The following is a 23,943-nucleotide window of genomic DNA, read 5'->3' as shown; positions in this document are numbered from 1 at the left end:
AACCTAAAAACGAGGCTACATGGATGTGTAAAGATAATTCGAGTGAAAAAATATATAATTATTTATATTTTGTATATATTGGTTATATATATATTTACATAAGTTAAACTGAAACTGGGATATTTTTCAATGAACTAGGCAACACGTCTTTAATCAATTGGTGTGCGCTTTATAAGCATTTGTAAAGTCATGACACCTGCTATATGGACATGCCTACATGTCGTTTTAACTATTTTTAACCACTTACAATATAAATTAAAAACGGTCATAATAATTATGATATAGCCTAAACGTTCTGTACCGACAGTAAATCATTTTTGTGGACCGTGACTACTCAATTCTTTTGGTTAAAGTTTATTTAACAAAAGTCATGAAGTGACAACTATCATCTCAGTATGCCTGCGCCTCATCCATTAATTGTACATGGGACAAGTTATCCCTTTTTTCTCACCATGAGAAATGGTTGAAATGCGTGAGAAATACGGTGTTGCGTGAGAAATGGCTGACATGCCTGAGTCTTGCGGTGAATGCGTGAGACTTGAGACCTGAAATCTTTCTTGCAAAATGATTTATACATCGTCTTTATTTTAGTATTTATATAGGCTATGTATGCTTTCATACCCTGTTAGTGGACTTCAATTGCATGAAAACCACACAGCAAAATATCTCCTTCACCTTTATTATCAAAGATATAAGAGTGAATTAGGGATATGACATAACACGGCAAACAATCCATCCCAATATGGCGGGAGAGTGTATCCCACAAAAGACAGGAAGAGAAATATTTCTACAAACAGAAATCACAATCAAACAGAACAGATCAGACTATGTGACTAAAAAGACTCCCATTGCCAGGGTGGTTAGTCAGTTCTAGGTGAGTAATCATTTCTGCGATGGCCAAGTCGGCTCCACTCTGAGGAGTTCCTTGGGCAGCACCTTAGGCAGCACCTTAGGCAGGGAGGGTCTTAGTTAGTCAGCCTACGAAACAGCGTCTTCTGAGATTCTCCACACATCTCGAAAGACACCGTGGCTTCTAAAAAAATAAAAAAACAAAAAGAAAGAAAAAGAAGTGCTGCTTTTCTAACGAAGGCAGGATCACACGGATAACATGACTCCCAGCAGGAGACAGTGCTAACATGATCTTATACTTTTGATTCAAGCTCCCCACTAGCTTTGTTTAAATTAATATGCCTTTTGAAGTCTTTGTGAAATGGGGGTGGGGGACTGCATGAACTGCATGCCTTGTGTGGATCAGGACAAAGCCTGGTAAGGCTGTGGACAGGACGAGGAGTGGCGCCCCCTATTGGCCCTCCTCATCACGAAGGAACTGGAACACAGAAGAGAAGTCTTTGCCGGCGTAGCCACGTGCACACATCATGCGATAGATCTGGTGGGCCAGGGAGCCCAGAGGCACAGGGGTCTTGGTGTTTGTGGCTGTATGTTGCGCCAGTCCCAGGTCCTGGAGACACATCAGTCACATCAAATAATGTCAACTCTAGTCACCTCATCCCAGCATAGACAATTTCTCAAACTAAAAACTTTCTTACCCGTTCAAGAACGACAATCAGATAAAATCGTCAAGAGTATAGTCAAGAGTTCTAAGGAAAACATTTATGCAGAGTAATACACAGACGTATTTGAGTTACCTTAGCCATCAGCTGGGTACCGAAGCCTCCCTGGTAGTTGTTCCCAGATGGCACTCCCTCCATGACCCCAGGCACAGGGTTGTATGTATCACTCGACCAGCACCTTCCAGAGCTCATGTTCAGAATCTTGGCCAGCAGCTTGGGATCAAGGCCTAGTCTGTCAGCAGAACAGAAAACATTCTCTCAGTCTTCAGCAATAACTTTATTTTGTATGCAATTTCCCCTTGGGATTAATAAAGTTTCTGCCTATTTTGTGCCAGCTACTGTAGACGATTATGAACTATGTTAACAGAGGTTGTAATGTTTCCGAGAACACCACATACCTGATTCCAAGGTTCATTGTCTCGGATGTTCCAATCATTCCAATGGCTAGAAGCATATTGTTGCAGATTTTAGCTGCCTGCAATGCAGACAAAAAACAACCAAATTGGTTAGCAGTTCATAACAAACACCATATTGATTATTGCTCATTTAGAATCATTACACCATAACATTAGACCATGTATAGCCCAGCCATAATACCGTATTTCCTCGAATAAACGCCGCCCTTGAATAAACGCCGCACCAAAAATGAACGTTGTGTAATAAACGCCGCCCTCGAATAAACGCTGCACCAAAAACATCTTAAAACGGTTATCTAATTGGTTACATTTTTGCCCAGTATTTATTACACATGTACATATATTTCTGCACAGCTTTCTGTTTGAAAGCTAACGTGTATGAACGTTTCGGCATGCTGCTTCAGATTTCTACACAATGTAGAACACTTGTACTTGAGACAGTTGTACTACCAACGCACACCTAATTGATTGCCAATGAGAAAGGGAGTTGCCGCACTCATAGACAAACAAAGAATAGTTAAGGTCAGCGGTAGTAAATGAAACCTGCTTTTTAGCTGCATGATTCATGTGTCACAATGCCAGCAACGAAGTTGTCTATGGTTGCACTGCAGCTACAATTCACAAAATCTCTCTTACTAATTAAACGCCACCCTCGAATAAACGGCGCACCAAAAATTTACGTTATTTAATAAACGCTGCAGCGTTTATTAGAAGAAATACGGTAAGTGTATTCTCTACATACCTGTCCAGTCCCGACCTGGCCACAGTACACTACGTTGGCTCCCATGCAGCTGAGCAGCTCCTTAGCTGCAGTGAACTCCTCCTCGGCTCCACCCACCATAAAGGTTAGCTTCCCTGAGCTAGCAGCCCCCACACCTTCAGATGACGACATACGTAAAAATAAACACACACAGAAGCTAACTTGCAAAAATGTAATAATACATTTAAAAAGTATGTGATTAATTTTTACTTCTTCCTTCTCGTAAATAACAGTTTCTTAATAATTTGCTTATTTAATATTACCGTGAAAAAACCCACTTGATAACTAAAATCTGTCTCTATTGAAGTGCCGTTTAATGGCAACAATGAGCTGGAAGAAATCTCTGGATCGAAAGGGCCTTTCTCTCTCTGTCCTAAATGTGGTTGGGTAGCCACTGGTTTGAATTGCAGAATGAATTAAAATCTTAAACAAGCTAGGGAAAGTGGCAAAGTGCGTACATAAAAAGGCAACCTCTTCATTTATGCTGCCAAAGTTGCAGGCTCTTAGTCCACATGACTCTACTAATGAGCAGTGTGTGAAAGGCTTCTGCTCTACCGGCACACACCAGCCCAAAAATACACTCACACCTCACACAAATATACATAAGGACACACACATATATACACAATATCAAATAATAATGGATCTTCCCTATCCAACTCTGTCACGCCAAACTTCTGTGTATTAATGTGGCATGTATGAAGACTGTCAAATAGGGCAGGTTTGTGGATCTCGCACTATTGCTGCTGAAAAGCATTCCTTTTAAATTCGCAGCTGCCAAATCTCTGTGACGCATTCGAGGTGGGAGAGGCAACTAATTAAGAACAGAACAAAACTAGTGGGACATTGTTGTTTACAGTTCCAGAAAGAACAAAGAAGAACTACCCAATTACAGAGAATTAAAAAGGTCCTATTCAAGTTCTTCCATTCTACAAAGCAGCCACAGAAAATTGTTACAATCCAGTCACAGTATGGTTCATGGTTTGTGCAGTAGTGTCACAAATATTGCTTACCAGTATTAATCTTAAAAAAATAAAAAATACATATATAACAATACCTGGCACCAAGTGCTGTGGTACTGAACAGATTATCTAATGCAAGTGAAGCTCATGTGCTTATGGGACAGGGCTTGTTGTAGGTGTAGTTACACAAATTAACTTCTCGGTTAACGTGTCCTTTATATTAACATGTGTGTGTTGTCTTCTAACCACAGGCTCAAGTATTGGTTACAGTGCCATCTCCTGGGTATTGCTAACATCACTGTCATCCATGAACTCCAATACCATGCATCAACTCACCAACATCAACCAGTCATAACTGAGCTCTAGCACCAATGCAAAAACATACCTCCTTTTTGAGGCTGGCACACACTGATTCAATGAATCAAGCTGGCCCCATTAAGACACTATCCTTGTCAATCTGCATAGCCTCTTTTGAACACTGATAAAAGGCTAAACCGCACATTCCAAATCTCCTGCTAGGTGGATAACATCACAGTGTAGGGTAGTACATGCTGGAATATTTAGCTTTAACCATACACTCACACTCATCCACTGACCTACAGCCACCCAAGTTCAATGTGGGAAGCTGGACAGCCTTAATCCATATGTACTGCCACAGGAAGGAAGCTTATAAATCACTGCTAATCTTTAGGACCTGATCGTAAAATAAGTCAACTTCTATTCAAAGAAAGTGCCTTTCCTCAAGTTGAAAGGCTGAGTTCAAACAAACTGTGTGTGTGTAGACCCCCAAGACTGCCTGGCAGTGAGAGTTTTACGGCTGGGGACATTTCTGTAGGCCAATACTGTTCTCCCTCAAATTTCCTACCTCCCACACACTGAGGTTGAGATAGGTGCATCTCTTCACAAACCTACACCTACATGAAAAGTAGCAAGGCGGAATGAATGTTAATTTCAAAAGTGATGATGGTGCATTTGAACTCGATCCTTTCTAGAGTATCTTAGAGTATCTTAGTTCTGTCCAAAAACACTTAATGGACACATGACAAAAGACACACACTGTGTTTGAGGCTTCTCTGAGTAAAAGGAAGGAATAAATCTGTTTGTTCACAGAAAGATTTACTGGTTGATACTGAAAGGATACATTGGGGGTTCACCTTTAAAGCAGAATGACTCTACACTGGAAATACACCATCTTTTGGGGAACTGCTGGGATGTTAGCAAGAATGTGTGAGTGTGAAGGTCATTAGATCAATTCCCAGATGCTCATATATAAAAAAAGTTTGAGGAAATGGGCTTGTATCATTTTTATCAAATTAGTAGTAAAGTATGTTATAATTTGGCTATTTAGGGGCCACATAGGGTCTTTGTAAATGACTGATCATAAACAAAAGCCTGACCAGTCCTTACCTCCTGACACAGGTGCATCCATAAACACAGCCCCCATTTTTTCAGCAGCCACTGCCATCTCTTTGGAAACCATGGGGTCAATGGTGCTGGAGTCAATCAGCAGTGAGCCTTTCTTCACCTTCCTATAGGGGAGAAAACACACTTTATGCAGTACTCAATATCTCTGTGAATACAATAAAACATGACAGCATGGATGTTCAGAGTGCCTTGAAGGAAGGAGGTGGTGGATGGATAAATATGGATGTACTTACTTGAGGATGCCATTGGGACCAGTATAAACATCAATGACGTTGGGGCTGGAGGGCAGCATGGTGACTATGCGGTCGGCCTTGTCTGCCACCTCGGCAGGATTATCAAGAATCTAAAAACACAGAGAAACATCAGATCACCAAACTGACTGAACTGGAATAAAATTAAAATGATTATTTTCTTTTTAACAATTGTGGTATTTATGATGTATTGTTGTGCTAGGGTATTCAGTTCCCACCTGGGCACCCAACTCTTGCAGTTCTTTACAGGATTCTGGAAACACATCCGTTGCCAATACTGGGTATCCATGCTTCAGCAGATTTTTTGCCATTGGATTCCCCATGTTCCCAAGTCCAATGAACCCCACATGGGTCTTTGAGGCCATAGACCTGGTAGAGACTAGGAAAATGGAAACAATCATTTTGATTACAGGAATGAAGTGTCACAAAAAGCTGTCACAAAAAGTACAGTCTTAGTCTCATGCCCTTCAAATTCAATGTCACATAAAGCATACTTGCCCTATCTATATGTACTTTTGTAGTAAATTGCTTTAGCATCTGTTGAGTCATAGTTAGACTCAACAACACAATCATGTTGCAGTGGGGACAGTTTCAAACAGGTTTGCTCCCATGTCTGAGAAGGATTGAGAGCCATAGTTTCACAATGAATAAGTGAGACTGTGGGCTAAATAACCACGTTCATACAGGTCATCAAAATGTGTTTCTTTGAACAGTTTTATGAGACAGCCACAGGGCATATAATAAGTAGCCACTCTCTGGTGCATGTGTAGCAAGGAGTATGGACGTCAGCCAGGTCTCACACGCCTCGCATAAGCCATTTTTAAGAGTCTGCCAAGACACCTGCAACTCTTGACCAGGCAGCACTGAGGCTACTTAGCCTACTTTTGCCTTGAGATGTCATGGGCATCATTATGTGAAGCAATGCTGAATACGTGAAATACACTATCCTGTAACATAACATTTAATCACATAAGTCACAAATCATGTGATCGTCTTTATGCATATACAAACTTCACAGAAACGTGGATCAATGTAATGTGACTTTCTCCAAAGCATTCAATTGCGTCTCGAGCATTTTTATCATTTGATATAAATTATCAATATACTGCTGATCCATTTATAGATGGAGAGGTGTGCTTTTGACCATTAACTTGTTGCTCATTTCCTGAAATGACCACATAGCAATCTTTCATCCACTGTATCTTGCCGGCTACGCTTTGACAGTTAAACAGTTTTAAACAGAAACAGACGTGTAGAGGGTTTATTCCGAGATTGTTGAATGAACAACATAACTCCAATGCTTCCTCGCCATATTGCAAACCAAAAAGGGGACCTGTGCTTTGCTAACGCAGATTAGCTGACTGATTTGAGCTCAACATTGATCTTTAAGCATAATGCCGAAGGCTTTACTCAGACATATCCTGTCGAATAGTAACGAAAAAGAGCGAGCAAGCCAATCAAAGAGCTATTGAAAACTCAAAAACTCCTTACCGAAAGCAAAGTCAACATGCTTATAACACCTTCCCAATAGGTTTCGAGACCCCCTTAACACAGCGGCCATGCTTCTTTTCTCTTGACCTCCGATTTGCCGTGACGGCATTGGATGGGTTGTGATTGATTTGTTTTCTCTCCATTCGTAGAGCAGTTTTGGTGCATCGGCGTCCAATGAGAATTAACAGGGCGGGACATCTCAAGGTTTTGTGTTTTGAAGGACGGACATTTGTTAATTAAAATTCATCACAGATTGTCACAACACTACTATTTTAAAGGTGTTTTTATTTAGTGATCCACCTTCCAACTGCAATTGACGATCTATTTCAAACTTTGACAATACTGACTGATTTGATTGATTTGACATGACCTTTAGTTTGAGATTCACTTTCACCATTATTCAATTATCATTAAAAAATACTTTTATACACATACAGTGCGCACACATACAATTGCATATTTGTATTGTATACACAATTTGTTCAAAAACATTATCCATTGTTAACTGAACTGTTTACACATGTACTTTACTCCAGTTGGGGTCTCTCTTGATCTCTTTCACTTGATCTGTCTTCACTATGAAATAAAACTGTCTGTGGCAAAAGTCTTTTCATTTTTTTATATTTACAATTTAGGTCCATCTTCATCTCGTTGTGGAATACAAAAAAAACAAACATGCAAACAAAAAACAGCTACTTATTACGGTTTAAATATGGTACATCAATTGATAATTTATGTATGAATGAGGAATAATCGTTTTACGATTACTGTACACAGTTTGTACTCAGTCACTTTTCTGTCAAATGAAACTTCTGGAATTCCCATTTGACAGGAAATGATGTAGCGAGCGAATGTTGTTGTTTTGTTCCAGGAAGAGAGAACGTGGGGAATGTACTGACACAGCAACTGCGTCAATAAATATTTTGACGGGCGTCTTGGCTTTTATCTGCACTTCAGCATGGTAAATGGGTACGTTGTCGTCTTTTAATGAATTGTCATCGATATAAGAAAGAAAAAAAGAAAATTTTCTTCGGTTTGCTATGATAATTGTGATAACATTTCAGAATAGCTAGCTAGCTAACGTCAGCAGGCTAGTAATAATGTGCGTTATCTGATTCCAACAACGTAGACTAATGCAGCTAGCTACAAAGGGGACACCGTACAAGGACGGTTGACTAAAGAATGTTTAATTTAAGGAACGAAGTTGCCAGAGGATCATTACTGTTGTTGAATCATCGGAGTATATATCTTCTTAGCTATCTTTGCTTAGCTTGGTTGGTTGTGAAAAGACGACTTGAGTCTAGAGCAGAGGTCTGGGCCTGTTCTTCAAGCGTATTGAATAATATGGCTAGCTAGCCAACGCCGTTAATCACTCAAGCGGTTGTTCGGTTGAAGAGGACGATAGATAGACCACAGTCTACTACAAAATGGCAAAACAATGAATTGTAGTCCCTAGAAACTAAACGTAGATAGATTGATATTGTTAGCTTGAAATGGGTTGTCACTACACTGGCCTCAGCCTCACCCACAGTATTCTAAGACCAAATTGAACACATGGGAAAGTAGGCAAGCCAGTCAATTGACAGATTATAATAAACAGAAGTTGCTGATTATACGCATGCTATTGTCTTTTCTAGAATGGCGATTTTGAATGAATTGGTTGTAAGATATCGTGTATGCCGATTATTTTCGAAATGGAGCTGGAATTAAAACTAGACACAAGAACCAGTGTCTATTTATGAGTGTTGTCTCTTTGAAATGTCTTCTGTCACGTATGTAGACTTGCTTAGAACATACCAATGCATATAAACTGGAAAGTCCTGCTCCATCCTATGCACATGCATACCTCCCTAGAGCCTTTAAACTGTATAGCTTATCATAAAACACGATGAGAACTACAGTTAGGTCCATAAATATTTGGACATTGACACGATTTTCATCATTTTGGCTCTGTATACCACCACAATGGATTTGAAATGAAACAATCAAGATGTGCTTTAAGTGCAGACTTTCAGCTTTAATTTCAGGGTATTTACATCCAAATCAGGTGAACGGTGTAGGAATTATAACACATTTTATATGTGCCCCCCCCCTTTTTAAGGGACCAAAAATAATTGGACAAACTAACATAATCATAAATCTAATTGTCACTTTTAATACTTGGTTGCAAATCCTTTGCAGTCAATGACAGCCTGAAGTCTGGAACCCATAGACATCACCAGACGCTGGGTTTCGTCCCTGGTGATGCTCTGCCAGGCCTCTACTGCAACTGTCTTCAGTTCCTGCTTGTTCTTGGGGCATTTTCCCTTCAGTTTTGTCTTTAGCAAGTGAAATGCATGCTCAATTGGATTTAGGTCAGGTGATTGACTTGGCCATTGCAGAACATTCCACTTCTTTGCCTTAAAAAACTCTTTGGTTGCTTTTGCAGTATGCTTCGGGTCATTGTCCATCTGCACTGTGAAGCGCCGTCCTATGAGTTCTGAAGCATTTGGCTGAATCTGAGCAGATAATATTGCCAGAAACACTTCAGAATTCATCCTACTGCTTTTGTCAGCAGTCACATCATCGATAAATACAAGGGAACCAGTTCCATTGGCAGCCATACATGCCCACGCCATAACACTACCTCCAACATGCTTCACTGATGAGGTGGTATGCTTTGGATCATGAGCAGTTCCTTCCCTTCTCCATACTCTTCTCTTCCAATCATTCTGGTACAAGTTGATCTTGGTCTCATCTGTCCATAGGATGTTGTTCCAGAACTGTACAGGGTCTTTTAGATGTTTTTTGGCAAACTCTAATCTGGTCTTCCTGTTTTTGAGACTCACCAATGGTTTACATCTTGTGGTGAACCCTCTGTATTTACTCTGGTGAAGTCTTCTCTTAATTTTTGACTTTGACACAGATACGCCTACCTCCTGGAGAGTGTTCTTGATCTGGCCAACTGTTGTGAAGGGGTTTTTATTCACCAGGGAAAGAATTCTTCTGTCATCCACCACAGTTGTTTTCCGTGGTCTTCCGGGTCTTTTGGTGTTGCTGAGCTCACCAGTGCGTTCTTTCTTTTTAAGAATGTACCAAACAGTTGATTTGGCCACACCTAATGTTTTTGCTATCTCTCTGATAGGTTTGTTTTGATTTTTCAGCCTAACGATGGCTTGCTTCACTGATGGTGACAGCTCTTTGGACTTCATATTGAGAGTTGACAGCAACAGATTCCAAACACAAATACCATACTTGAAATGAACTCTAGACCTTTTATCTGCTCCTTGTCAATGAAATAACGAACTCCCATGAGGGAATAACATACACCTGGCCATGGAACAGCTGAGCAGCCAATTGTCCAATTACTTTTGGTCCCTTAAAAAGGGGGGGGGCACATATAAAATGTATTGTAATTCCTACACCGTTCACCTGATTTGGATGTAAATACCCTGAAATTAAAGCTGAAAGTCTGCACTTAAAGCACATCTTGATTGTTTCATTTCAAATCCATTGTGGTGGTATACAGAGCCAAAATGATGAAAATTGTGTCAATGTCCAAATATTTATGGACCTAACTGTATATGTAACGAGGCCTTTCACTTGTGAAACCTCTTAGTCAGCTCAAGACATGTACTTATCTATGCTTAGGTTAGAGGAGGGATGTTAAATGTTGTTGAGAACCACTGTCAGAAACAGTCTCATGTTCTTAAAACAGGGCCTTCCAAGGCAACACGGGCAAGTCTAAATATAACAATAACAACCTTTAGTTTGGTACTATGCAAACACATCCAGCAATATTAGCCTATGTTTTGATCCATTCTTACTAAATAACAGATCGTTTTAAGCCTGTCTCTGGTTTCCAGGGATACTTGTCAGTAGCATAGTTTAGGGCAGACAAACAGACCATCCCTTTGTGAGTTGATGATGTGTGTGTGTGTGTGTGTGTGAGTCATACATGGGTCATACATGGAAACCACCATGGAGTTTATGACTTTTATAATATGTGATCTATAAAAAAAAAAAAAAAAATCTGTGTCAATATTGTGTCATTGCAAGTAGATAATCATGCAGATAATCATGAGTTGAAAGAATCAATAGTTTTTTTTCCTCACATCCATTTTTTCTTTGCAACCAGTTTTGAGTGATAGATGGCGCTATTCCTGGACGCATCCTCAGTAGGCAACACCATGGACACTTCGAACTTTGCCCACGTCATCTTCCAGAACGTGGGGAAGAGCTACCTGCCTCACGCTGCATTGGAGTGCCATTATACCCTCACCCAGTTCATCCAGCCTCACCAGAAGGACTGGGTTGGCATATTCAAGGTGAGTCATCCCCTCTTCACGTGTACCGTGTCCCATATTCAGTTCAAACAAAGCCTGAAAGTCACCGGCACCCGTCTGTTGTAAAAGCCTTGTATGCAAACCTAACCATATGTAAGTTAAGACAACAGTTTGGGGATGGGGGTGTAAGTAGAATGGGACAACTTGGATGTAGGCCCGTTTTGTTAGGATGATAACATAGGATTGTAACATCATAACTACTGCTGTCAGTTAAACGCGTTAACGGCGTTAACGCAAACCCATTTTAGTGGCGTAAATTTTTTTATCGTGTGATTAACGTTCTTGAGAAACGTGAGAAAGTGGAGGTTTGACCCCCCTGCATACTGGAGTGTCCCAGATGGGGCTGGTTAAAGGAGCACATTAAATTCAATACACCAGCAGTAATTGTTTTGAGCCTTGTCTGTGGTGGGGGGGTGGTGGAGACAGAAGTTTTTTTTATTTTAGTGTGAACTGATGAGTTGCGGTCTGTGTTCAGAACATATCAGATCAAAGCAACAGTGCAATTCTTCTTTCCATTCCCCATCTGTGTGGGCTGGATTAAACACACACACACACACGGTTAACATTTTTCCGGTTCTTTTACAAGAGCAAATTCTACATTGCCATGAAACAGAAGCAGTCTGTTTTATGACATTGCAAAATGTGTTATTATAAGTGAGCGTACTGTATAAAGACTTATTGTGAACCTGAATCTCATTGAACAAATTAGTCTAAACTGTAAAACCATAAACTTAATTCTAGACTCTGTGTCCAAAAAGTTGTGGATTGGTAGGGAAAGCCTCAGTTAGACAGGGGTAAGGGTTATGTTGCCAGAGATGGATCAAGAAATGTCTGGGGCATGTTTACAGTGTTTGGCCCAACATTCGATAGCAGTTTTGTGTACAAAAAAGGGTTTTACCCTCAAGCAAGTGTGTCTCGTAACAAGCACTAATTCCCATAGCCTCTAAAACACAGAGTGAAGGTGGAAAAAGCTGAGCATGGGATCATAAATTGTACAAATGTTCCTGGCTGTGTTGACAGACAGCAGTGTTGGTGCCAAGCTCCCAAGTTTTGGAAGAGGACAGATACCTGCGTTCTGACTCACAGGGCCTGAAGCAATGCTCTCTGTTGGCCCGACACAGCGCCATAGACATTATGCTGCTATCGCCCCCTAGAGACACGGGGCTGCAATGGTCTCATTACTTTTAACGAAGAATGCAGAATTTTGTTCTTCAGCCCTCCATCTGATTCTAAATGATTTTGGCATGTAGGCATTCTTCATTCTGTTCCATATATAGGGAGTCAGGTGGCTGAGCGGTGAGGGAATCGGGCTAGTAATCCGAAGGTTGCCAGTTCGATTCCCGGTCATGCCAACTGACGTTGTGTCCTTGGGCAAGGCACTTCACCCTACTTGCCTTGGGGGAATGTCCCTGTACTTACTGTCGCTCTGGATAAGAGCGTCTGCTAAATGACTAAATGTAAATGTAAATATATTGCAGCCTAGTGGTGACAGATCAGAGGTCAGACTAAGAACAAGATTCTTCGTCTTAATATGTCAATATGTCAATATCCAACTTACTTCTAGACGAGAGAGACATGTTCTCGATTGCAAGTTTCAAGCCTGGACCGTGTTTCTCTGAAGTTGTTTACAAATGCTGGAATTGTTTGGCGGTTAGATAGGGGTTTGTTTGGCTTGGCGAGGGGCAAACAAACCCCTATCTCCCACCCCACAGTTTATGTACTGTCAGGGGAGGTTGCCTATATCCTCTTGTTTGAACATGCACAAGCGCAGACTCTGGGGGCTTTGATGTTTGAACATTTACCGAGAGTTGTGATTGAAGGTGTTGTAGACAGCACGGCGGAGCTGTGTTGGGACAGGTTGTCAGAGGTACCAAGGAGATGGCAAATAGACCTTTATAATTAACCTGTCTCAGAGCACAGCCCTGCTCTGTGATTCATGGACAACTTGTCCTGCCTGTTTGATTAATAGAGCCTGATTCCAACATAGACTAGACTACCAGCATTAGCAGTTCTGTGAATTTAGGCCCCTGCAGCTCTTTTGCAGAAGGGCCTGTTTGTGAAAAATGTAGGTGTTTTCTGAGGGCAAGTTTTAAGGGTGCAACGGTTGCAAAATTAGGCTCTGGACAAAGCTAGATAAGGTTAAAAAGCTTTTTGTTTGGCATCTGGGGGATTCGAAAATGGTGGCTCGGATTGAGAGCAGTCCTCTAGGGCAGGGCTGAACGTTAACATTTATGGGGGCTAGTGGGTTTGAAACTTACTGGCCCCAAGACCATTTTTTACAGGCCCCCACCTCCTAAAGTTGTAATTTATCATTGTTACCAAAAGACTTATAAGTTATGTTATTGTGTTAACATGTTTAGCCATTTACTAAACACATCCTGGATATAAAAATAACACAAATTAAATCACATTTCTAGTGATAAAAAATAAAAAGGTAACGATCAGAAAAACAATTGACTTTTAACGTTATTTAAAATAAAGTTATTTATGCATTTAGCAGATAGCAAAACATGCAGGATGTTAAGTTTTGCAATGCTATTTTTTTTTCCAATCAATGCTTTGCAGTGGCCCGATCGGGACAGTGAGTTGCTAGTTTAACTGTCCCAAAGTTACTTTTTACTGGCCCCGGGCCATCGGCCCATCGTTATTGTCGAGCCCTGCCTCTAGGGTATGATGCTGATTCCAGGGTTGTGCTGTCAGTTGGATGTGTGTGTCCATGTTTTGAGTTTGTCGCGCCCTCCCAGTCCTGTGTGGAGGTTCAGCCAGGACCTCTGGCTGACGTGAAAGACCTACTCACAGAGAGCTGTCACCCCTTTCACCTTGAGCTGCGCTAATGAGCGGAGCGGTGAGCTCCTAGCCCTTAGCGAGGACAGTCTCTAACTATGTGCACACTCTAATGGCTTCCTGTTCCTGCCTGCTGGAGGTGGGAACACCCCCGGTGACAACGTGGGGATTATCAACACCAGAGCCATGTTATCTGTGTCTCAGATCAACACTAACATCGTTGTTGCTTCAGACCTTTCAAATACCCCCGGGTAAAAACATGACGGTCACATAGTGTCGGTTGATCTGAAAGCGTTTTGGAAACGCTTCTTTATCGGGGTGACTTCAGGCTTGCATTGCATCTTATAAGCGTTGCATTCCGTTGTGGGCGTGTGAGAGTTATACTGTGTGAGAATTGAGTTTGGCTTGTTGTGGATGCGTGTGTGTGCCTGAGCGTGTACGCCTGGAAAGCCAGCCAACCCAATGTGAGTCTGATTTTGTTTGACAGTTTTATGGCAGTGGGCTGAAATTATGGATGTATTTTCTGTACTCCCCCCTCATCAGGCATCAGTTAACAACACATAAAGTTCGTATAATTACATCTTGGTTTTCATTTTGAAGTATGTATAAAATTTTCACCTATTTTCTTCTTCCTGTTTGAGGTGAGTTGTAGCTGTTTTTCCACAGTTGGACCAGTTCACGAGCATTGGCCTCATACACGTGGCAGCCAGAAACTGGATTGGTTACATAAGTGGGCCTTATGTCATCTCTGACATGTTGCTACATTGTTCACGGTTCGAAAGCCAATAGACTTTCACCATAGGCTGCAGGCAAGGATGTCAGCTATGATATTCCATAGTAAAACACGAAATAATAACAACTTATTCTAAGTACATTGCCTAATCTTAACAGTTCTGTTTTTTGCCAGGTGGTGTGGGGCAGCAGTTTCTGTGGGTTTACGATGGTTGTCCTCGCGATCAAGCTTGGTCTGTTGTTATTGTCAGTATGTGGTACTAGTGCTGTTTAATCTGAGCCCACTCTCGCCTCGCAGGTTGGTTGGAGCACAGCGCGCGATTATTACACATTCCTGTGGTCGCCTCTTCCTGACACCTACGAGGAGGGCACTGCGGTCAACAGGGCTGTGGTGTTTCAAGGTAAACAACCCAACCACGTTTTTAGACATCTCAACCGCGTTGGGTTACCACTTGTCACTGCCCTTCTGAGGGCCGTTAAAGGGATTTTAATACCAAAACTGCGAACACCAATAAAATATGAAACTGTAGCCATCGGGCTTTCTGCTGGTGTTAACAAGGCCGTTTTCATAAAACCTTTATTCAGTGTCTTGAACCGAGGTTAAGCTCTGTCCACTTCTGCTTCATGGTCTGGCTGACAAATCTCTTCTTTCTAAGGATACTACGTTCCCAATGATGACAGCGAGTTCTACCAGTTCTGCTACGTGACTCACAAAGGGGAGATCCGTGGCGCCAGCACGCCCTTCCAGTTCCGTGCCAACAGCCCCTCCGACGACGAGCTGCTGACCGTGGAGGATGAGTGCAACTCGGACATCCTGGTGGTCACCACCAAGACTTGCTTCCTGGAGGTACAGTCCTGCCCTCCACCCATCCAGACACCCCAAGTGGCACCTGGACACTTGGGGAAAGTTCCATGACATATGTTATCACTTGCATTACATAGTCTCACCACCGTAATTTCATACTATACGCTAACTAAACATCAAGCTTCATGAGATCAAGGAGAAAATGGAAGGTGTCTCTATACTAGGGTATTGTTGACTAAAGGTTGTCAAATTGTCAAACTAGGGTTTTGCTAACTTTTCCAAAAAGTCAGTAACCTTTCTTTCATCCCTTCAGCAAAAGTTGGAGGAAGCCCAGAGAGAGAAGGAGGAGCTGGTGAAGACCATGGCCCTCCTCCACCAAGAGAGAGACCAGCTGGAGGTGGAGAAGGAGAGCCTGCAGAAGGAGTGCGAGGAGGAGAAGGAGACCTGTGCCCAGCTCAGACGAGAGAATCAGGTGAGAGCCAGGCGGGCAGTCCAACTCTGGAACTCCGAGTGGAGAAAAGACCATCGCCTCGTTGTTCCTCTTCTATAACTCATGTTCACTGGGAGTGAAATGATGATCTGAATTTGTTACTTTGATCGAGTGATGTGGAAATGGGTTGAAATTGTAGTAGAAATGGATAAGCAAGGGATTGAGACTTAATAAGGTCTCTTCAGACTGGATGGCAGAATATCGTACATTTCTAAAAGGAGGAGATCTTGTGATGTTGGATGCTGTTGTTCTGGTCTGGCCTCACAGTCTCTCAGCACCCCCTAGTGTGAGTCTTCATTCCACCCTCAGTTTGAAACAACAGACTTACCCACAAGCTCGATCCAACTCATAAATCTGACCTTGACAGTCAGGATCTTTAGAAGTCATTCATTTTTCATAGAGCAACATTAGGCATATTTAATGTGTTTTATGAAATAGTGTGAATGATGATTCATATAATTCTTTTGCGCCATAAATCCTGCTAGGTTTAAAATGGCCTCTAGATGAAAACATGATTACTGTTTTTGCGGCTGTTAATTTTATGGTCAAAGTTTCGTATGTTTTTTTATGTGCTGCTAAAAAACGATTCCAAAATCCTGCCTATAAACATACTGTACAAAGATTTTTTTTTTTTTGCTCATGAATCACCGTGCAAACTTAATGTTTCATTACAAAACGTATTTGCAGTCACAATTTCCCCTCAAAAATGTCTCCTCAGTTTTCTCCTCAGCCTCCCTTGCCACAGGCAGATTCAAAGCAGCACTTCCTTAGAGACCTGCATTATTAGCTGCCTGTTTGTGATTTAATCCATAAAGGTCTGGATTTGTGTCTGGCACAGGAGGGGGAGTGGCCAGGGAGAGCCGCTAGCAGCCAGCACAGTCTACCATTTCAGTTTCTGACTGTAGAAGGAAAAGAGAACTGGGAAAAGAGCTAAAAACCGTTGTGCCTAGAGAGAAAGTTTGTGGCCAAATAATGAATATAACACTTGCAAGAACACTTGGTTCTCTTAAACAACAGCATGGGGGCAGAAATAAATGAGTCCATGTTTTCAACACAGTTCATAAAATTATTTGTTTAAAAAATATAAATAGTTGTAAACAATGTAGTTAGAAATCATTTTGTCCTGTTCCATAATAGGCTAGCAAACCCCTCATAGCTCGTTGTGTTACAAAATATTTCCGCAGAATACCACATTTTTAGTTTGACTCCTTGTCCCCCCCCCACCCCCCCTCCTTCCTCCAGGATGTGCAGAGCTCATCCCAGGCCTTACAAGAGGAGCGAGAGGAGGTGAAGAGGAGGCTGGACGAGGCCACGGCAAGAGTTGTGCAGCTGGAGGATGACCTCATAGGCATCACCCAGAAGGGGCTACAGAGAGTGACTGAGCTGGACGGGTGAGTCTTGGACAAAGGGGTCGCCAACCAGCCAGCCACCATAGACTACGGTTCATTTGCTGTCTCTTTAAGGATTGGACTCAGGTGATGAAAGTCCTGCTGTTTTGATTTGGTCCCTAGCCTGAAGGACAGAGTGAAGAAGCTGACAGTGGAGAAGGAAGCGCTGGAGTCCCAGTTGAAGAACGAGAAGGATGAGAAGGAACTGTACAAGGTTAGTGTTTCCTGTGGCTCCCTGCCGTTTTCTAACCCCAACCCCGGGGCCCCTGAACCTGTATGTTAACACTCCTGTTCTGTTTACGTCCTGAGCCCTGACTTGGTGAAGGTGCACAGTGCGTGCTCTGTGCGTTGTGCCTAAACAGGGCAGGCCCTGTTCCGGCTGCCTCTGGTCCGCATGCCGGTCCCTGGCTCTCTGTTGTGGCCGGCTCGGCTCAGGAACTAGGAGTGGCACTCGCATAGTCTCTGCGGAAACGCAGTCAAACCTGCACCTAATTTAACTTGGCCATCGCAGAGCAGGATTGGAGGGCCAGCTTTATGGGCTCACCTCAATCTCTGTTATGTAATTAAGGTCACGCAACACTTATTTTAACTGTAGAAATTCAGATGGGCACGTCTTGACGATATTGCACAGAGAGGGCTACACAGAAAAGACCAGGCTGGATTATAACAATTCTTTTGATGATTAACCCCCCTGTGTTTGGTCATTTGTTTTGTGTGTGTGTGTGTGCGTGCACGCGTGCTGCAGATTCACCTGAAGAACCGTGAGCTGGAGAACACCAAGCTGAGTGCGGAGCTGCAGATGCTAAAGGGCGTGGACGTGAACAAGGAGAACACCATCGCCCAGTTGAAGGACGAGGTGGGCTGTCTGCGCACCTGCCTGACAGAAAAGGAAAAGCAGCACAGAGAGGTCCTGGCCAAGGCCTCCCCATCGGTAACCCCCCCCCCCCCCCTCACCAATACACACCCACTACCAGCCACCAGCAAACACACTCGACCTCCGATATCCTCTTCCTCGTCACCGATCGTCGCAGCGCGCCTCAGTCTTTCGTGTCGTCGTTCTGAACGTGTGTTGGTGTCCACGACAGGGGGAGCTGAAGGCCCTGAAGGAGCAGCTGCGTCTGAAGGAGGAGCAGCTCCACGCCACCCAGCAGGAGTCCTCCATGCTGGGCGCCGAGCTGCGGGACGCCTCCAGCGCCCGGGACCGCAGCATGGCCGACCTGTACCGCATGAGGCTGGAGGCCGACGCCCTGCGCCAGGACAAGGCCGACGTCCAGGCCCAGTGTGCCCGGCTGGAGCGCCAGGTGGAGCAGATGAAGGTCGAAGCCCAGCACGAGGCAGTAAGGAGCATTACCACTCTGATTCCCTGTCGCGCAATCCAGCTTCTGGGATATGCGTACTCGACAACACATTGTTCATGTGAAAATCTAGTTAGTTTAGCAGATGCTTTTACCCAAAGCACCAACAAATAGTGCACGTTGTAAGTAAATAATCTAGGACTAAAAGTGTACAGTTCTAACAGTATTTCCAGTGGTTCGTGTCAAAGAACAGTCTGTATTCTCACGATGAACCAGTTAGAAATAGTATCACTGCTCAGTTTTATACAAGAAGTGTGGAGGTCAAGGTATGAGCTGGTCTTCAGTCCGTGGGCTCCTGTCTGCCTGCAGGCTAAGGCAGAGGCCCGGCCGGAGGAGGACGGCGTGGATCCTGCCACCGTCGTAGAGCTGCAGCGAGAGGTGGAGGACCTGAAACTACGCCTGCATATGGCCGCCGAACACTACAAGGAGAAGTACAAGGAATGCCAGCGACTCCAGAGACAGGTGGCCAAGCTCTCTGAACAGCAGGGGGTGAGTCTTGGACACACGCATGCACGCACACAAACACACACACACGAACCAGACTACACTGAATCAAAGTCAAAAATGTGTTTGTTTCCGTCTGGTAGGAACTGAAGAGAAACCCAGCGGCGGAGGCCATAACGGTTCCTCTGTCTGTGAGCCCAGACACATCAGTGCCAGGTATACACTCACTTCCTCTCAATGTTGACCCTGGGCACAGGTGTGAGTGGTTTGCTCATTGACTCGGTGTTCTCTGGAAGTCTAACCCTGTTCACCCCCCTGCACCTCGATCTCTCTCTGCCTCTTTATCTATGTCTCCTCTCTCTCTACGTCTCTCTCTCTACTTGTATTTTTCTCTCTGCCTCTCTCTTTCTACCTCTGTCTTCCTCTCTCGGCCTCCAGGTAGCCCAGGTTCTGCTGACCCTATGCTAGAGGCCATCTTCCAGGAGAAGCTCAAAGGCATCAACAGAGAAGCCTCCGACAAGAGCGACAAATACAAGAAATGCAAACAGATGCTGAGTGTAAGTAGCTGTTTGGCAGGCAAAAACGGTGTCATGTTTGGACATTTTCACCATCCTACGCCAACCAGTCGAAACAGAGTAGGGAGAGACCGCTTCGGTGTGATTGTCCTCATGAGAGCCCAGATAGGTGTTTTGAAGCAGTTTTGTGTTGTTACCTGTAGGAGGAGAAGGAGCGTAGCTGCATGTTTGCCGACGAGCTTGCCAAGATGGAAGTGAAGTTGAAGGAGCAGCTGAAGACCAATGAGAGCCTGAAGCTGCAGCTGGCAGCAGAGGAGGACCGCTACAAGGTCAGTTGGCAGGACAGGCTAGCAGAGAGGCTAAAGCTAAGTCTAAGGTTTAGGCTAAAGCTAGGTTAAAGCTAAAGCTAGGCTAGTGCCAATGCCAGTTTCCTGCAATCCTTTTGACTGGGCGCTGCTTCACCAGAGTTGCTGTCTATCACAGAGCTACTACTAGAGAACAGAAACATAAATCACTCTCAACTGCACGTAAAAACTTGGCTAGAAGACAATTGTGTACCACTGTTGTTTGTTGGTGAAAACCCAGAACAGTTTTTGGATTGTACATCCTAGCTGGCTGTTTATTACTGTGTATAGCTGGTCTAACTCAAGTATTCAGCCCTTGATGGTATCTCCAATGGAACACAGAACGAGTGACAGTGGTGTTTATGAGCAGGCCTGTTCAGAGAGGACGTTTTACTGCTGTTTATGTGAGCGCTGGAGACAGCTAAGCCTGCCTCCAGAAGAACCCGCTCCTGCTGTCTGGCTTATGCAGTGGTTGGCTCGGGGCTAGCGGATATTTGTTCAGCATCTCAGAAGGGTTCCAACAAGTTGTTTTGGTTTGAGCTCTACAGTACGTAAATCAGCAGTCAGCAACTACCAAAGCCTTTTTTAGGCCTATTATAATTAAGATGACTCTCTGGAGAAGTTCGCTGTCTTAAATGTCAGAGATAAAGCTTCATTTTATTTAGTTTTTTTCCTAGACTGAGTTTCCTTTGACATTGGATCAAAAAAAGTTCATTTCCTGTTTGTGTGCAGAGTCAGGTGGCAGAGAAGGGCCGTGAGCTGAAGGAACTGAAAGGCACTCTTGCTGTTCTGATGAAGGAGAAGGAGAAACTCGAGGGGGTTAGTGACAGCTTTCATTTTCTCGTTTCAAAGTCTTCTTACCAAGCTAAAAATGCCCCCGAAAGCTGCAATTTTTCCGGCTCCTAATCTGGTTTGGGTTTAACATGTCTCTCTAATTGGTGAAGCAAAGTAAGTGAGTTCTTATTTTCCATTCAATTACTCTGGACCACAGCTAGATCCACACTGACCCAAACAAGCTGCCACGGGGTAATGCAGTTGTAGCTCAGAGAAGCAAAATGACCCAATTTGAGGTTCAGACTGTAAATTAAATTGGCGCCTGCAACAAACTTCAATAAAACACAGCCTTCCATTCCCTTTGAAAACGCAAAGAGTTTCTTTTTAATGAAGATGCTAATTAAACTGTTGTGTGTGTGTGTGTGAAAGAGCTAGCAGCGAGTCCACAGCCTCAGAACTTCTGGGAGCTTGTGGCTGGTGAAGTATTGTCTCGTAGCTGACGCAGGGACGCAGACTTGATAGGTAGTTTCTGTCTAACTCTCAGAGACGTACGTCAATATCCATTTAAGCACTCTGACGTCTCATGGTGTTCCGCAATTACACACGTCAGATGTGGGTGATATATATATATTTTTTATATATTTTTTTTTTTAAAGCTCCTAAAACTAATATAGCACCACAGATTGAATGGGAGTCAAACGAATGGAACTGTTATGATGTTCTTAACCTTCATTGTCCTGCTGTTGTCCCCACCAGGAGCTCCAGAACGGCAGCCCCAGGAAGTCGGAAGACGAAGAGGAGATCAGTCTTGAGAGCGTCCAGTCACTGTTCCTGCAGTACCCCCTCCCCTACGCCCAGGACACCCCCACACCCCTGCTGGTCCCCCAGACCCCCACACAGCTGCACTTCGGGAACCCCTACTCCCCCTCCGACACCAGAGGTAGTCCTCACCTCGATGTCTCGTGCACACAGCTGGCTCTCTCTCTGTACCGTGACATGGATGGGGTTTTCTCTCTACCAACGACACTAACTCGCCACACAGCACAGTAGCTTGGGGATATTAAACATACAGTCTGGATGACTCCTGTGCTTCACGTGGGATTCAAATGAATCTTTGTACAAATGATATAGAGTTTAGTGGAGCAGGACCGACAACGACAACAACGGTGTATTTGTATGTAAATAAAGAAATAGAGAGTAAATGAACGACCCCTTGCAGACGGGGCGGACGGGGAGTTCTCTGACGACCAGGTGCTGCGCCTGCCCCCCGTGGGCCCTCCGTCCTGGGACAGCAACGTGGTGTGCATCCAGCCGGCACGCAACCTCAGCCGGCCCGACGGCCTGGAGGACCCGGAGGAGCAGCAGGTGAATAACAACAACAACGTGAGTCCCCGCCCTCCCCTTGCCCGTCGCATTTGTAGCTCCTGTGCACTCATTCGTTCAGGGAGTGTCATTCCAACCATTTGTTAGTTTCGCGTACACTTGTTTATGTGTTGTAGTGGCATTTTGTTCCGAGTGTGTTTCTGAAGCTGCTCTGTGATTCCCTTCTCAGGGCAATGCCAGCGAACACCCTGCAGCCACTGAACCCCACAGCCCTGTCTTAAATGAGGGACAGACAACTTTTTGCTTTGAGTCCAGGTAACACGCCCCCACAAGTGGTTTAGTTTGTCTCAGCCCAGCATTTTCCCATCATCCTATGCATCATAATAACATGTGTAAAGTGTTTGTTCTGCTGTGCGTGGAACCCCCCCCCCAGCCCACCCCAGCCACCATAGTCCTGCTGTGAGGCGTAGAGCAGCACAGGGCCCACCCACGTTGACTCACTGACAGATGCTCCTTATTAGCCCGCTCTCACTGGTTTGCCAACATCATCACTTGGCTGCTCGTTATCCCAAACTCACTCTTTTCAATTTTTCCATCTTTTCTTTTTCCCCGCGTCTATCCTCCTCTCCCCCCTCCCTCTTTCCGTTCTGCAGCATGGACATCCACAAGCGCTGCCCGCTGTGCGACGTCATCTTCCCCCCCAACTATGACCAGAGTAAGTTTGAGGAGCATGTGGAGAGCCACTGGAAGATCTGCCCCATGTGCAGTGAGCAGTTCCCTCTGGACTGCGACCAGAAGATCTTCGAGAACCACGTGCTCACCCACTTCGACGGCAACGTGCTCAACTTCGACTAGACGCCTCAGAGGTGTGCAAACGCGTCCGAGGTCCCGCCAGCTTCTCTCGCCTCTGAAGTAAATCCCACTGCACTCTTTTTTCCGCATGTAACAGTGTGAAGATCCACTTTTAGGATTGTTATCGACTTGCAGTTTGTAACTTTTACTTAGAAGAACCGTTCTTGTGAAAGTGAAAAGTGAAAGGTGCTGCGATTCTCCAAAAAGGACGATGTCATTCGATTTTAGTGTAACTGAGGGCTATGGGTTTATGAGTAAAACAGACCTCTTGAAAAGGTCCTCTTGGTTCTCGTTTGAAGAGACTTTGGGGGAAAACGACTGTTCTATTGACTCACCTCTGTCCAAAACCACTTTTAAAAGATAAAACATGAACACTAGAATAAGAAATCAGGGACAGTAGTTACAGGTTTACCAAACATACATTGAACCCTTCAACCAAATGCTTCCCCTGGGCTTCTTGTTTGTCAGATATCTTCTTTATAGAAAGCAGCCATGCTGCACTTGATGCAGTCAGGAAGAAAGCATTGCTTCTGTGATTTAAATCCAAACCTGATCATATTATGAAATAATCTATTTTAGAACTAAGTTTAAAGGCCAATGATATTGCACAAAGTCTTTCGCAATATGGTGTATCGTGAAAGACATGTTCTACATTAGTGTAAGTTGATTTCTTCTGCTTGTTTTATTATTTTAACTCTACTGTGTTGTGTCTGGCTAAACAGCTCATGCCTGACGCTCTGCTGATCAGTGCATGTCAGGCCTGTGTTAAATCTATTTCTCTCTTTACTTCCTTAAGTTATTCCTGTCATAGAGGCCGTTCATTTCCCCGCGTGTTTGACTCATGTATCAAATGAATAAAATCTCAATAAAAAAGTGTCAGTTTGAAACAATGTTTTGTTTCGAGTGTTTTTTGTGACAGACTCACTTGAGACACAT

The 23,943-nt window shown here is 43.8% G+C and overlaps 2 protein-coding genes across 4 annotated transcripts; one reads left to right on the top strand and one right to left on the bottom strand.

Annotated features, from left to right (window-relative positions):
• Positions 1 to 663: 663 nt before the first annotated feature.
• Positions 664 to 7,003, bottom strand: hibadhb (3-hydroxyisobutyrate dehydrogenase b). The gene is made up of 8 exons (XM_062466754.1): positions 6,877 to 7,003; positions 5,604 to 5,764; positions 5,368 to 5,477; positions 5,117 to 5,238; positions 2,730 to 2,863; positions 1,970 to 2,046; positions 1,647 to 1,803; positions 664 to 1,459 (listed from the first exon to the last, which is right to left on the bottom strand). The coding sequence occupies exons 1-8, from the start codon at positions 6,983 to 6,985 to the stop codon at positions 1,301 to 1,303; spliced, it is 1,029 nt and encodes a 342-aa protein (XP_062322738.1). The 5' UTR covers positions 6,986 to 7,003; the 3' UTR covers positions 664 to 1,300.
• A 702-nt stretch (positions 7,004 to 7,705) lies between these two features.
• On the top strand, positions 7,706 to 23,897 carry tax1bp1b (Tax1 (human T-cell leukemia virus type I) binding protein 1b). Of its 3 annotated transcripts, none has more exons than XM_062466751.1 (18): positions 7,706 to 7,845; positions 10,994 to 11,183; positions 15,016 to 15,118; positions 15,374 to 15,564; positions 15,836 to 15,994; positions 17,255 to 17,403; positions 17,524 to 17,614; positions 18,146 to 18,331; positions 18,486 to 18,737; positions 19,065 to 19,244; positions 19,343 to 19,415; positions 19,638 to 19,756; positions 19,918 to 20,043; positions 20,791 to 20,877; positions 21,589 to 21,772; positions 22,052 to 22,215; positions 22,385 to 22,470; positions 22,809 to 23,897. In XM_062466751.1, exons 2-18 carry the CDS (start codon positions 11,007 to 11,009, stop codon positions 23,008 to 23,010), a joined length of 2,529 nt encoding a protein of 842 aa, XP_062322735.1. In that variant the 5' UTR covers positions 7,706 to 7,845; positions 10,994 to 11,006; the 3' UTR covers positions 23,011 to 23,897. The 3 variants fall into 3 exon arrangements, with proteins under 3 accessions (XP_062322735.1, XP_062322734.1, XP_062322737.1); XM_062466750.1 differs by having other exon boundaries at positions 7,712 to 7,837; XM_062466753.1 differs by lacking the exon at positions 19,918 to 20,043 and having other exon boundaries at positions 7,712 to 7,837.
• The last annotated feature ends 46 nt before the right edge of the window (positions 23,898 to 23,943 follow it).

Source organism: Osmerus eperlanus, chromosome 7 (assembly GCF_963692335.1).
Source record: "Osmerus eperlanus chromosome 7, fOsmEpe2.1, whole genome shotgun sequence".
Taxonomy (NCBI): Eukaryota; Metazoa; Chordata; class Actinopteri; order Osmeriformes; family Osmeridae; genus Osmerus; species Osmerus eperlanus.
Note: the sequence above shows the minus strand (reverse complement) of the source record. Positions and strands in the feature narration are given on the sequence as shown.

Coding starts and splice junctions, on each gene's coding strand:
- tax1bp1b (XM_062466751.1), top strand. CDS start 11,007: ATGGCGCTATTCCTGGACGCATCCTCAGTAGGCAACACCATGGACACT. Junction 17,615..18,145: donor ATGAGAAGGAACTGTACAAG/GTTAGTGTTTCC, acceptor CGCGTGCTGCAG/ATTCACCTGAAGAACCGTGA. Junction 18,332..18,485: donor TGGCCAAGGCCTCCCCATCG/GTAACCCCCCCC, acceptor TGTCCACGACAG/GGGGAGCTGAAGGCCCTGAA.
- hibadhb (XM_062466754.1), bottom strand. CDS start 6,985: ATGCCGTCACGGCAAATCGGAGGTCAAGAGAAAAGAAGCATGGCCGCT. Junction 5,765..6,876: donor GCATGTTGACTTTGCTTTCG/GTAAGGAGTTTT, acceptor CCATTTTCCTAG/TCTCTACCAGGTCTATGGCC. Junction 5,478..5,603: donor TGCAAGAGTTGGGTGCCCAG/GTGGGAACTGAA, acceptor CTGTGTTTTTAG/ATTCTTGATAATCCTGCCGA.